This window comes from Globicephala melas, chromosome 11 (assembly GCF_963455315.2).
Source record: "Globicephala melas chromosome 11, mGloMel1.2, whole genome shotgun sequence".
Classification (NCBI taxonomy): domain Eukaryota; kingdom Metazoa; phylum Chordata; class Mammalia; order Artiodactyla; family Delphinidae; genus Globicephala; species Globicephala melas.
Genome location: NC_083324.2, coordinates 366,394 through 380,587, shown reverse-complemented (window position 1 = coordinate 380,587; position 14,194 = coordinate 366,394). Strand labels below are relative to the sequence as shown.

The 14,194-nt window shown below is 62.7% G+C and overlaps 1 protein-coding gene across 1 annotated transcript in view; it reads left to right on the top strand.

Moving 5' to 3' along the window:
* Positions 1-7,409: 7,409 nt before the first annotated feature.
* Positions 7,410-14,194, top strand: part of UROC1 (urocanate hydratase 1) — a 30,993-nt gene continuing 24,208 nt past the window's right edge. Inside the window, exons 1-2 of the mRNA XM_030850726.2 lie at positions 7,410-7,535; positions 13,662-13,792. Coding sequence (XP_030706586.1) covers positions 7,410-7,535; positions 13,662-13,792 — 257 coding nt within the window. The remainder of the gene's footprint in view (positions 7,536-13,661; positions 13,793-14,194) is intronic.

Here is a 14,194-nt window from a genome sequence, read left to right as displayed (position 1 = left end):
GGGCTCTGGGAAGCAGAGGAAAGGCCCCTCCCCGCCTGGGGGCGCTGGAAGGAGGGTTGCAGAAGGGTCTGCCAGGCCGGACGCAGTGAGGCCGCCCTGCTGGGGGAGAGGGTCACGGCCAAGGGTATTCGTGAGGCAGGTTCGGCTCAGGTGGGGAACGGCCTGAGCAAACGCTAGGAAGGGGGCACGGGAGGCACCCTCCTACCCTGCAGGAGAGGGAGGAGGTCAGAAGGAACAAAGTGCAGCCCCTCTCTCCCCCCACACCCGAGCCTGAGCCCTGGGGGCCAGGAGCCACTGTGCCCTGCCCGGCCCTAGGTCCTGGTAAACATTTGTCCAAGAAAGAGTGGGTGGCCAGTGTCATGCCCGCAGACACTAGGACTACAGCCCACGCAATGTGGGGGGATGCTCGGCTCAGCTAGGGCATGGGAACCCCCTCCCCAGGAGGCAGGAGCACCACCCCCATGGGCCCCCAGCTCTCAGAACTGGTCGGGGGACGGAAAGACTGACTGCGGCTCCCTCCCGTGGGCCTGGGGAGGTGGCCAGGTCTGGGCAGCTGTGTCCAGACATGGAGGGGACGGTGTGAAGAGCAGGGTGACTGGGCAGAACCCTGGTGAGCCCCGAGGAGGCCTCCCAAGCCCAGCTCACCCCGACCCCAGCCCGGAGGCAGTCACAGAGGTTTGAGGTGAGCAGGAGAAGGAAGCCCCTCACCCCAGGATGCAGGGGGCACCAGGCCACCCATGTGACCTCTGGCTTGATGAAGAGGCTGGGAGCCACTTTGCTCCCGTTTAACTGCACTTCCCCAGAGACCCTGTAAGGAGGAACTCGAGCAGCCCATTTTATAGATGGGCGTACTGAGGCCCTGGGCAGGGGGCGGGGATAGGTCACCCAGACCCAGCCAGGTGGGTCCATGCTGCCCCCAAAGTCTCCTCAGCCTCATCTCTTGAGCCACCCTGACCCCCACTCCCATGGTCCCCTCCCACCGGGGGACACGGTTACTTCCTCCCCGGACGCCCTCTGCAAGGCTCCAAAGGAGTGATTCCAAGGATTCTTGCAGAGCCCGGGGGGGGGGGGGGGGGGGGGGGGGAGGGGGGGGAGGAGATACAGATTCCCCCAACACACACTCTCGCATTCACTCACACTCACACCAGGAAAAGGCAAACAGAGCAGAGGTCAGAACGGGCCTCTGGCTGGGCACCTCCAGCCGCAGGCCGCCCACGGGCCCCTCGGCCTCTCCCGTGAGTGAAGACTCAGCACATGCCTGGCTCGGAGCTGGAAATCCGCACGGCGGTCACGACTGGCTGCCTGTTTCCCCCACCGGACCATGATGTGGGTACTCAGGACCCTAGTCCTTCCCGGTGCGAACTTAAGGCGGAGCAGGGGCGCCAGGGCGCAGCGCGGTGCGCGGAGGGGCCACCTCCGGACCCGGAGCGTCAAGCCCGCCGCCCTTGCGCGGCCGCAGACCCGGAGGGGTTTCCGGGCGCTAAGCGGGGTGAGCGCGAGGCAAAGGAGGCAAACTTCCCGGGTGGGCCTAATGCCCTCCGCCGCCCACCACTCACCTGGTCCCTGGGCCCCGGCTGGTAGGCCCGGACTGTCACCTCTCACCTCTCCGGGCCTTGGGAGACCCACTCCCGAGGGGACAAGACCCTTGCGGGGAGCCGGGACAAGGGCGGGGCGTTTAGAGCCTTTCTGAGCCCGCCCGCCTCCCAGCCCGGGAGGAAACCGCAGGTGCCCCCGCCCGGTCGGGGGTCCGGCCGCTGGTGGGGCGGCCCTGGGGCCGGCGGGCACTCACCCGGGCGCAGGAGCAGGAGCGCGGCGCCCAGACACGCGGCCACCAGCGCGCGCCGCCGCCACCAGCGCCTCCCCATGCTTGCCCGGCGCGCGCTGCTGTCCGCGGGGTCCGGCCCGGCCCGCACCCGAAGCCGGCCTCCCTCCCCGCCCCGCCCCTGGACCCGCCCACAGACGAGTCCTCGGACCAGGACCCGAAGCCCGCCCCAGAGCAACTCGCCCCAGGCCCTCCCGCTGACCCGCCGACGGACGAGTCCTCGGACCGGACGCTCACCGGGAACCGGACCCGAAACCCAACCCCCAACCCACCCCAGGGCCGCCCAGGGACTGGTCCTCGCTCCTGGATCCGGACCAGGGACCAGTTCGGGACCCTCCCGGCGGCGCGCACCACTGCCCTCGGCGCGGGGGCGAGGGCTCTGCTCGCCAGGGGCGGGGTTGGGGGGCGAGGCGGCGACTGCTGGGGACCAGGCAGGTGGGCGAGGCGGATCGGCGGGCCAGTCTGCCCGGCCGCTACCCAGTTCAGCGGGGCAGCCGAGCAGTGGTCCAGGGCGCGAAGGGTGGAGACTGGGTGGAGGGAGCCCTGTCGCCGGCGCGGCTCTGTCCTCTTGCGCTCGTCCGGGGGCGCCATCCTCTACCGGAGGCCGAGAAGCCTTGTCACATTGGCGGATGAGCGGGCCGGGGGAGCACGGTGTCCCGTTGCCTTTTTGCTGCGTTACCAGGGGTCCAGGGGCTGGCTTGGGGCACTAGCCGCCTATACGTGACTCCCCCGGAACCCCTCTTCCCGGAATCAGGCCCAAGGGTGTCTCTTTCTCCTCCCAAGCCCACCCTGTAGCCTTGTGTTTACACGGTGGTCTGTGTGTGCTGGTGTGTGCGCTTGAGCCAACACCGAGCAGTGTGAGTGTGTGGGAAAGGCTGCGTTTCTGAACTGCTTTTGAAGAATCTGCTGATTCCAACCCTGGTGGTGCCACTTACGTGCTGTGTGAGATCAAGAAAGTGGCCTAACCTCTCTGTGCCCCAGGTCCCTTTGCAGTGGCATAGTACTAGGACACACCTCATCATGTTGTGGGAACTGAATGAGACACAGGAGGTGTTTGGCACGGCTCTGGCACTCAGTGAGTGCCATCTAAGTACTTGACGATGGTGATGATTTTATTTTTACAGTTACTGTCTGTTTCTGGCAGGTGACCCTGGTTTCTGTTAAGGTGCTGATATAAAAATTCGTTCCCGGTATGTGTAAGTTTTAAAGGTCTATTTAAAGGAGAATATTAAATAAATAATAGCTCTGCTGTCTTAGAGATATGGCTTCAAATGCTATGATAGGTCTCAAGTGGCAGAGGGGCAGGAAACAGTTCACAGACAAACCAGAAGCTCCCTATTATGACTTTCCAGACAAACGGGACAGAGAGCCTTGACGAGCATCCAGTTCACGCCCAGAATGGCCTGCGGGCAGGGCTGCTGCTGCTCTGGGCCCAGGGCCTGGATTCCCGGTTATCTACACCCCCAGCCGGCCCCCAATCTCCCCTACACCTGCATTGGGACCAGCGTTCTCTGTAGGGTCCCAGCCCCTGGCGTCCTTAGGAAGGAGTCTCGGTCCCTGTGCTGCCACCTGGTGGCCAAAGTTAAGGACAACATCTCAGCCCATTCCCATGCAGGAAAGTCCCTGGAGGCCCCTGGGGGCCCAGTGTTGGGTCCTGGGGTGGGAGGGTGAGCACGTCTCGCCAGAGGCCCAGGGCCTTGGCAGCTCCCCTGAGAAGACGCCAGCTGCGGCCTCTGCCCTCTCACGGGAGTTCGCATGCATTCGATCCCTCGTTCAACAGGCACTGGGTACCCACTGGGTGCTGAGGCCCTAGGGGAGAACAGGACAGGGCGCCCTCTGCCCTCGTGGGCTACAGTATGGATGGGGGAGGGCATAGGAAAAGGGGTGAACATGTGCGATCACGGCAGGTGGTAAACGTGCTATGAAGAAAATAAGGGTGGGGCAGAGGGAGGTGTGCAGGGCCAGCCTCGGAGGTAACAGCAGCAGAGGTGCGTAGGCGGCGAGCCGCAGAAGGAACAGCCCTTGCGGAGGCCCTGAGGCGCCTGCTGTAGCTGTTGCCCTCAAATTCAGGCGTTAAACATTTCAATTTCGCTCACAGTTTAGTGGGTGAGGAATTGGGGGAGGGGCTCCGGTGGGCGCTTTTCACTGGGGATCTCACGCTACTGCGTCAGACGGCAGCTGGGACTGGTCGTCCGGAGGCCGGCCCAGGCTGGCCGACCCGACGGCTCCGTCCCAGCTGGGCAGACGCCGCAGCACTCGCACTCCTCACGCCCCAGGTGGGGTCTGGCTCCGGGGGTTGCTCCCACAGAGCCTCAGGCTGCCTCCTGTTGCTTCCCCGGGAACCGCTAGGGCCGCCCCAGCCTCACTCAGAGAAGCACCCGAGCAAGGATTTACCGGCATGTTTAAAAGCACCAAGGGCGTAGAGATGCACATGCTCCTTGAACGGGAAGCAGCAGGGGGGCTCTGAGGTGGACAAGGTGGATGGGAGAAGTCGGAGAGGCAGATAGGGCGTCCACGTCCCCAGCCCGTCGTGGGCCACGGTGTGGGCTGTTCTAACTGCCCCGCTGCCGATGGCCTACAGGTTGGCGGGAGGAGGCGGGAAGGCGGGAGGCTGGGCCGACTCTGGGAGAGGTGAGGGGTGTGGACCAGGGTGCGGTGGTCTCAGGGCCCCGGCTATACTTTGAAAGTAGAGGGGTCAGAGGTCAGGGTGCCTCAGAGAAGCCACCCAGGGCGGCAGAGTGGCTGGAGGGGAAGCAGGCACTAGGTTGATGGTCCACGGGACAGAGGTCCTGCCTGGCTCGAGAAGGCCTGATGGGCCTGCTGGTGACACGGCAGAGATTGGGGCCCAGTGTGGCCTGGGTGGTGGTACCAGGCGGGCAGGGCTGGGCTTTCGGTGCTGGTCGCCAGGTGCTAGGAAGAGAGGCTGGCCAGGACAGGCGTAGTGGCTGGGAGTGACGGGAGGGGAGACTGAGGCAGGCACTCGACGCTGAAGAGGACAGGCCACGGCCAGCACCAGGAGCCCGAGGCCCGAGGCCCAGGGAGGCACATGCTGAGGGCCTGCCTGCCTTTCTTTTTTTTTTTTTTTTTGCGGTACGCAGGCCTCTCACTGTTGTGGCCTCTCCCGTTGCGGAGCACAGGCTCTGGACGCGCAGGCTCAGCGGCCATGGCTCATGGGCCCAGCCGCTCTGCGGCATGTGGGATCTTCCCGGACCGGGGTACGAACCCGCGTCCCCTGCATCGGCAGGCGGACTCTCAACCACTGCGCCACCAGGGAAGCCCATGCCTGCCTTTCTTTACTCCTTGTTAGTTTTACATTTTATTTATTTGGTTTGTCCATGGAGCCAAATTCAAAAACTCCACAGTTCTCTTGAATTGAGGTGAAATTCAGGTACCATAAAATTACTCATTGAAAAGTGTACAATTTAGTGCCCTGACGATGTGGAAAGCAGCAGTCTTACAGGGAAGGGTCTCCTTTCCTCCTGTTCTCTCCCAGTTCCTTGTGGATCCTTCAGAGACAGTTCACGCCCACGTGTATATGTTTTCTTTGCTTTCTGTGCTATTACATTGCTCTGTTCCTTGCTTTTTTGATAGTGGCAACAATGAGAAAAATAACATCTCATCCGGTGCTGCTTCTGCGCAGGTGCTGTTCTAAGACCTTCACGTGTGTTACCTCGTTTAATACTCAGATCCCATGAGGTAGCTACTGTTACTGGTTTCATTTTACAGACCAGGAAACTGAGGCACAGAGAGGCTAAGGAACTGACCCAAGGACCTACAGCTCGTGAGTGGTATAGCCAGGTTCCACTTACCTGTCTGCCATATTTAACATCTGTGAGATCCCAGTGGTTTTAAATAGCTTTTAGGGTGTTTAAAACTTAAACTGTTTATTTGGGGATCCTTGTAGAGTCACGTGCAGTTGTAAGAAACAGTAATAGAGACCCGGGTGCCCTGTTCCCCCGTGGTAGCGTCCTGCTGTCTGTAGCCCGAGGTCACAACCAGGACACGGATACAGTCCCTGCTTCGGTTCAGGACAGCGGAAAATGTTTTTAATTGGTTGCCAACATTTAAAAGTGAGATTTCACAAAAAGTGTTAGATTTGTGGCTTCTCGAGGCCTCGCCCAGGAGCAAATCCTGAGTGGAGATCTCGGTACAGCCTGTCCGTTGGGAGCATGGGATGGGGATACCCGCCGGGCAGCTCAGCCCACTCCTGCCAGGGGCTCCGCAGAGCTGCTGCCTCCACCCATGCCCTGCCGCGGCGAGGGCGCTGGGGTATTTGCCCACCGCTGTTGCTGGCGGAGAGCTGCTCCCCAGCAGATGGGGAGGGGGCTGGCGATTCTCCAGCCCTTCCAACCCCCCTCTGAGCGGGAGGTGCAGGTACCGGCTGCTGGCGGTCACAGCTGCGTGACCTGCAGGCCCAGGCAGGGGCCTGTCCCCAGTGCCCGTAGCGGTGCCGGGCCAGGACACTGCCCGGTCCCTGGTGTCGGAGAGAGTGTTGGATGGACGGCTGCGAGCCTGCGTGCGTGTCTGCTGCTCACCCTACGAGGCAGCCTCCCCGCCACCTGGACACAAGAGTACGCTCGCTGCCCGGCCGGAGATCTGGGAGGCCGAGGGGCGGCTGGAGCCAGACCCCTCGGCTCCAGGGGCCCAGATCCCAGCTCCACCAGGACTAGCTGTGTGGCCTTGGGCAGTTTCCACACCTATGAAACGGGACAGTGGGCCCCGCAGGCCGGTGAGGGCACAGGGTGCCCCGGGTGACGTGCGGTGCTCCGAGGAGTAACCCTCCGGAGGCGTCAGCCGTCCTGCTCTCATGCCAAGTGCAGGCCCCACGCCGGGCACCCACCTGGTGGCTGCGTGCCTCCCACCCCTTGCGTGAGGCCGCAGGGCCGGCCCGCAGCTGAGCTGGGTCCACAGCCAGGTGTGCTGCCTCCCCGGGGCCCCCGGGATTCTAGCGGCCCCTGGGCCTCAGCCACCCCACCCGGAGTGCGGGGCGAAGAAGCAGCACCTTCCCACAGGGGCGCTCGTGGGATGGGGCTCGCTGAGAGCCTGGGAAGGAGTGGGGCGGCCCGCACCCCAGTGGGGGCTGAGGAGGGTGTAGCTGCCGCTGGCCGGGCTCCCGCCACCCCTGTCACCCAGGGGGCAGGGAGGAGGGATACGAGGGCACCACACTGTGCCGGGCCAGTGTCACGGGCCCCCCATCATCAAGACACAGACCCCACGTCGCCTGCCTGGTGTAACTCCCCCATGAGACAAACCCGAACACGAGAGCGCTCCCCATGCTGTGTCCTGGAAGACATGCCCCTCAGGGCCAGCACCCCACTAAAAGGACAAAGGAACCCTCACCCAGGCGTCCCCGGCACGGAGCCTGCCTGTCCCAGGACACCGCCCCCAGGTCAACGCTGCGGGCGCCAGCCTGGGGCCGTGACCCTCCGACCTCCGACCTGCGCACGGCTCCTTCCGGAGGCCCGGGGGCCAATGAGGGGCTGGAGGGGGTGGGCCTGGGGCCAGAGGACCCCGCCCAGCCGGACCTCGACTGCCCGGTCCCTCCGCGGCCCCCGCAGAGTGGGCCTCCGCCTCGCGTCCGCTAGACATGTCCAGCCTCCAGGCGCTGTGCTCCGGCCTGCCCTTGCGGCCTCTCCCAGAGAACCGGGGACGCCGGGCCGGGCTGCCCCACGCCCCGGTCAGGACCCCCGGCCTCAGCCCCGCTGAGGAGCAGGTAAGAGCCGGGCCCCCTCCTGCAGGGCCGTTTGCCCTCTGGGTGCACCGGCCGGGCAGTGCCCACGTCCTGCTCTGAGCCGTGTGTGCCAGACTGCTTCACACCCGATATCCCTCATTCTTTGCCCAGTGGCCGCCCTGGGGGGTAGGAGTCCGGCCCCCATTTACTGATGGGGAGGGACCCTGGGGCTCACGATCACCCAGCCAGCAAGCGGGGGCCTGTGGCCGCCTCCAGCCCAGGAAGGCGAAGTGAGCGCAGGAGCCGGACTGCAAGTCCCGCGCCAGCTTCCGGAGCCTGAGCCACCAGGTGCCCCCCTCCTGGCCATGACACACAGGTGTGCGCAGGCGGCTGGAATGAGGCCGAAAAAGAGCTTTCTCCTGTTTTCCTTTACTGAGGGTGGCTTGACAACCTCAGGAACCCTGGGGCAAAGTAGCAAGCACAAGTAAGCGCAGAGATTAAAAGAGGAGTCCCGCCACCCGGACGGAGGCTGCCGCCCTCCCGGGGCGGCCGTGGGAGGGGGGCACGGGGCGTGCAAACTGGACGGGCTGCCGGGGGATCAGGCGGACTTTAGAGTTTCCACCCTGGTCACCTTCCTGCTGGGCGCCAATGCCTCGACCTTTGGCGTGGGGACCCAGAGGACTCTGCCGCCTGCGCATCCCAGGGGACGCCCTGATGGGCGGTGATGGGAGCAGCTGAAGGGCGCGGGCCCTTGGAGTGGGGTGGCATGCGGTCTGGGGAGTCTGAGCTGTGGAAGGGGCTGAATCTTCGGTGTGGGTGTCCGAGGCGTGGGGAGCCTGCAGCCTGCTGGTCCTGGGGGACAAGGAGAAAGAGGCGTATGGCTCTGTGCCCCTCCCCCTTCCTGCTGCTCTTTGGTCTTTGACCCGGGTTCTGCTGCAATTCCCTGGGCGGTAGGAGGCCACTCCGGGGTTCCTGGTCGGGGCTGGTCACCAGAGAGACCAAGCCGTGGTCGCATGTCACCGTGAGGGGCCAGGAATGGAGTTAATGATACATCATGCCCACGCCTACCAGATCCCCCAGCTACGGGTTTGGCAGTGTCTGGGTTTGTGAACACGTGGAGGTGCGGCGGGCGCCTGCCCCTTCCCCCGCCCCCGCCGAGGGTTGCTGCTCACCTGTACCCTTCGTCACATCCTTTGTTATGTAATGAACCGGCGAACGTGTTCCCCTGAGTTCTGTGAGCCATTCTGGCGAATTTTTAAACCTGAGGAGGGGCGTGGGCTCCCCATTCCTAGCTGGTTGGTCGGGAGCACAGGCGACAATGGGGCGTGTAATTGGCGTCTGAAGCGGGCCGTTGTGGGGCTGAGCCCTTAGCCTGTGGGCGGGCTCTGGGCGGACTGCGGTCCACAGGGTCCCGGCTGGACTGAAGTGTAGGACTCCATCCAGGTCGGAGGAGCGGTGGGTGTTGGAGGACCCACGCGTCCACTCCCTGCCGGGACCTGCGAGAGGACACGAGAGCGCCTCCTGGACAGGCCCAGCCCCAGGGACGGCTTCCTCTGTGGCCGGCTTTACGTTTTCCTCTGGCTGGTTTTCTGTTTTATTTAAACGTCCCTTTGAATTTTGACATAAGCTTTTAAAGGTAGTTTTAAGAGATAAGTCAAATATTATAACGTTTCCTAACCTTTTGGTGTCTCCTTCCAGACACTTTCTATGTGCGCACAGGTGTGTGTGTCCGCCTTCTTAAAGGCGTAAGTGGAAGCTTTCTTTTGAGGCTGTTCCTTGTGGGTGCGTTTGGAGCTGCCCCGTGGTTTGAACTGTTGTTGTTTTTCGTGGTTTGGATGAACAAAGACATGCTCCACTCTTCGTTCTTCTTTAAGTGGATTTCTGTTGAAACGCAGAGGATGGTCTGGCTGTCGCGTTTCAGTCCCTGTGGGACTGTAGTGCAGAGGGAGGGTCTCGTCACATCCTGTTAGAAACGTCCTCGGCATCCCCGCTCCCCCACGTGCAGCTTCTCTTACCGATATTTCCCCAAAGCGTGCCCCACCCTCAGGGGCTGTGCTGGACCTGAGCTGCCACGTCTGAAGACCTCCCACCACTGCTGACCATACTCCTCAGCTTCTTGAGGGTGGGGTTCTGTGGGGCTCACTTCTGGGTCTTCAGTGATGCCAGAGCTGTTTGTTGAATGAGTGAACAAGACCATGTGCTAAGCGCCCGAACCAACACCCTCTAAGAGTTCAGCGGGCAGGAGAAACCTAGGAAAGCTTCTTGGAGGAGGTGGTCTTGGCACCAGAGGCAAGGTTCCCAGACTTGGAGATCTGAGAGGCGAGGCATCTGGGACAGAAGGAGGCGGTGAGTGGAGATGCAGAGACGGGCCTGTGCAAAGTAGGCTGGGCTGGACGAGGCCCCGCGTAGGCCCAGGCTGGGTGCCGACCTCAAGAGCCAGGCCCAGCCTGACTACTGGGGGGCCTGGATGCCCACCAGTGTGCCCTGTGTCAGAAGCCCATGAAGGTCTCAGAGCCGGAGTGTGAGCTGCTGCTTGGCATGTGCCCACAGAGAGCGAGGGCTGGTGCAGAGCTCCTAGGGGGGCAGGTGGACAGGGGCCCGGCGTGGAGGCCACGAGTGTGCAGACGGTCGTCCTGGCAGCTGGCCCCCCAGTGGCCCATGTGTGCCAGGTGCCGGGTGAGCAGCCCTGTGAGGTGGGGGCCATCTGCTCCTTTTACAGAACAGGAGGCTGACGTTCAGAGAGGTGAGGTGTGCTGGCTGGAAGAGACAGGGCAGGGATTCTCCCCCAGAGCCTCCTGGAGCACCAGCCCTGCCGCGTCATTTTCCAGCCTCCAGAGGCGCCTGCGTTCCCGGGCTCCTGGGCCCATCCTCTGTCCTCAAAGCTGGCAGCACAGCACATTGAAGTCCCTCTTTCTTGCTCTGAGCCTCCCTCTCCTCTCAGAAGGACGCTCGTAATTCCTAGGGCTGACCTGGAGAGGCAGGGTCATCTCATATCTCAAAATCCTTCCGTCATCACATCTGCAAAGTCTCTTTCGCCATGTAACATGACATATTCCCGGGGAATAGGGTGTGGACATCGTTGGGGGCCATAATTCTGTCCCCCATCCCATCAGGCACCCAGAATTTTCCAGCCCAGTGGCTGAACACGGGACTTCTATGAAATAATCCCATGACCCTAAGGGTACAGGCCACTGAGCTTGTCCGCTTCTTATGCCTTTGAGGTCAAGGTCGGGGAGATGGAGGTCTCTGGAATTCTGTCCAGTTTATGTGCGTTAGATGCTTCTGATTTTGCCAGTAAGAGCCCACTGGTAACTGCATTTTGTGATTAACAGGCCACAATCTCACCTGTGAAATTCCACGTGCTACACAGCAGACCCTCCGGGGCAGACTTGCCGTGGAGCTGAGGTGGAAGCAGTGCGGCATGAGCGCCAGCTGACCCCGGGGGTGAATCCCCAAGTATGGCCCCCACGGGCTCTTCCTGGCAGCATTTGAAGTAAACTGAAGACTTTTTAACAAGGAAGCTGCAAAGCTGGGGAGGGGGAGAAGCAAGAAATGCCCCCGGCCCTGGCTTGGGTGTCTTTACAGGAACAGGAGGGCGCGGCGCTGCACTGTGTGCTGGGCCGTGCGTGTTAATCTCATTAGTCCTTCCAGCAACACGGCCAAGCTGGCGCCCCGAGAGATGCAGAAACAGACGGGTGGCCTCCCGGGCTGGTCCAGCCGGTGCTCAGCAGGGCCCGGGAGGCAGCTGTGCCTGCCTTTCCGAGCTCATTGGGAAACCGTCCCGCCTCTCCACCTGGCCTGTCCTCATGGGGCCTCCTCTGCTGAGGCTGCCCCTCATCCCCCCGGGGGGCAGGTCACACGCCTGTCCGAGTTGCATTTTCTCGTCCTGACCCCGAGAACTGCCCCCATTCAGAGCTTGGGGTATTGAATCCAGGCCAGCAGAGCTGCTGCTTTAATTTTTTCACTCAAGAAATAGTCACTGCAGGCCTGTTACGTAAATTCAGACACAGAAGATAAAGCTATTGAACAAAAGTGTAACAGAAGACAACTTTGCTGAACTAGTAGAAATGTGAAATTTCAGATACAAAGTTTATCGTTGAAAGAACCAAAAGAAACCCCAACGTACAATAGTCCACATGAAGACATATCCAGGCTAGTTTTCTGAATTTCAGGGAGAAAGAGAAATTCAGCAAATCCTGAGATGGAAATTGTCCACAGGGAGCAATAGCCCAGCAGCTGGGAAGGGGGCTTAGGGGGTCGGAACCAGTATTCGGGGTAGGATGTATTAGGGCCCATGTAGTAAGGTCACGCGTCCCGTGGAGCGTGTGTGTGTGACACGTTGCTTTTGAAACTTTTCTGTAAATGTTCAGTTTCCCTTGGCGAGCTCTGATTGGAAGCTGTACACTGATAGAAAAAACCACCCAACCTCTGCGTCGAGGTGTAACCTGGACCCCAGAGGCCCAGGCCGAGGCAACGGGCATGACCCTGAAGGGCCCAGCCCTCCTGAGCTCTGGCGCACGCCTAGCCCTGCCTGCCCTTGAAGCCGTGTCCCTGGCCTTCTGCAGCATGCCCTCCCCACGCCGGCCTCTTCCCCTCCCGCCCTGCTGCTGCGCGCGGCTCGCTCGTGCCTCCCCGGGAGTCCCGGACCAGCAGCAGCAGCTGGGATCCCGTCAGAGACGTGAGTCAGAGACGCTGCGGGCGGGCCCAGCCCTCCGATGCACCTGACCCTCTGCGTGATTCTCAAGTCCGCTGGAGTCTGAGCACCGCCTGTGGATGTATTTCTAGCCACCTTTCGATTTTTCCAAGAGAGCAGGGATTACGTGCTTTATTCCACGTGGACCTTAGAGAGGGACTCGCTGTGCGAACCCTGTCAAGTCCCCGTCACTCCTGAGCTGGAGTTTCCCTCGTTGCCCTTCTTGCCCTCGGCTTCCTCCTGAACCGCCCTCCCCCTCCTCTCTCCTCCCACCCCACGTGCCCCCAGGCCCCCAGTGACACCCTTGTCGCGCGGTGCTGGACCTCAGGGTGCACGGGGCAGGCTGTCCTCCTGGCCGGGTCCCGGCTCTCTGTCTCCCGGGCTGGCCCTGCGCCCTGCCTGCCCACGTGCTGGTGTCCTCAGGGCCCAGGCCGGGGCCGTAGGCTCTTGTCCCGTCACCTCTGCCCACCCGTCCTCTCTGAGGCTCACACTGCCTCCCCCTCGGTGGATGTGTGTCGAATGAATGCATTCACACCAGGCCCTCGTCACGCCCCCAGAGCAGTTTGTTCTCCAGGGTCAGCTGGTTGAAGGCGTGGCCTCGACGTCCGCCCCGACACAGGGTCGTCACCCCGCGCCCCCAGCCGCAGGCTCCTGCTGGGTGGTGGGAGGGGGAGCGCTGTGAAGGGTCCGCCGGGACCCTGGCCCTGCTTGAGCTCAGCGAGACTGATGGGAGGCAAGGAGCCAATGGTGAAGCGTCCGAAGACGCAGAGCCTGTGGGAGAGAAGCGTGGAGGTGCTGAGAGTCAAGACCGCACGGTCAAGGCGGGCCCCCAAGCACGGGCGCCTGGACTGGGGCTTCGAGGAGGGGGCTCCCAGGGAGGCAGCTGGCACGGGGGCTGGGGCAGCAGGAAGGGAAGGGGCCGGACAGGAGCACGAGGGCCATCTGGAGAAGGCTGACGGGGGCAGGAGTCGCGCTGCTCTCCACGGTGTGCGATGAGAAGCCTTAGACGCTTCTTCCTGCTCTTGGGCGCCTGTCGCCGTCTCCAGGCACTGCCCCGGGCCTCCCAGAGCTGTGTGCCGCCCGAGGCTACCGGCCACGCTGGGTGCTGCTCCGCACTTGCACAGAGAGCCTCCGGGCCTGGCTTGTCAGCCTGCCCTCCCCCCGAGTCTGCACCTGCCGCTGTAGCCACAGGCCTCGGGGGCAGCCCCTCTCTGGTCCTTGCCTTGGGTCAAGCAGCCTGGTCCCCCGGTGAGCAAGAAGAGGGAGGGACTCGAGGGCTGCCGAGGGAAGCAGGAAGGGCAGTCAGGGAAGGCTTCCTGCAGGAGGCATCACGGTAGGCTGGCCCGGGGTGAGAACCAGGCAGTCTCCGGACAGGGCCCTGGGTTTCTGAGTGGAACAGAGGCAAATCCAGGTGGGGAGATCTTGGAGCCCACACCCCCGCCATCCTCACCCCTCTCCCCTTCCCCCACCCCCAGCTGGCGCTGAGGAATGCCCTTCGGTACTTCCCCCCGGACACCCAGGAGCTGCTGGCCCCCGAGTTCACCCAGGAGCTGCGACTGTATGGGCACATCTACATGTACCGCTTCTGCCCCGACATTGAAATGAAGTGAGTGCTGGGCCACAGATTCACAGGGGCCCAGAGTGGGAGGCTCCCTGGAGGGACCCTGCTGGGGGTCAGGACACAGTGAGGGGGAGGTCCAGGCTGTTCCCACTAGGAGGCCCATGGACGCGTCTGCCCTGGGCCGGGCTTGGGGCTGCTGCCAGGTCCTGGCAGGAGGATCTGCCTTCCTCACCGTCCCCAGGAGATGCTGCCCCTGCCCGGGCATCACACTCTGAGCACCATTGTCCTTGGAAATGCCGGAAGCGCAGACTGTCGGGAATGACCCCGCAAAGCGGGAGCCACCTGCCCTCGCTCCTGTCTGGGGCTGCTGGCCTGGCGCCCACTGCAGAATGGGTGCCCAGGAGCACTGATGGCCCGAAGGAAAGGACGGATGAATCGAGGCCACCT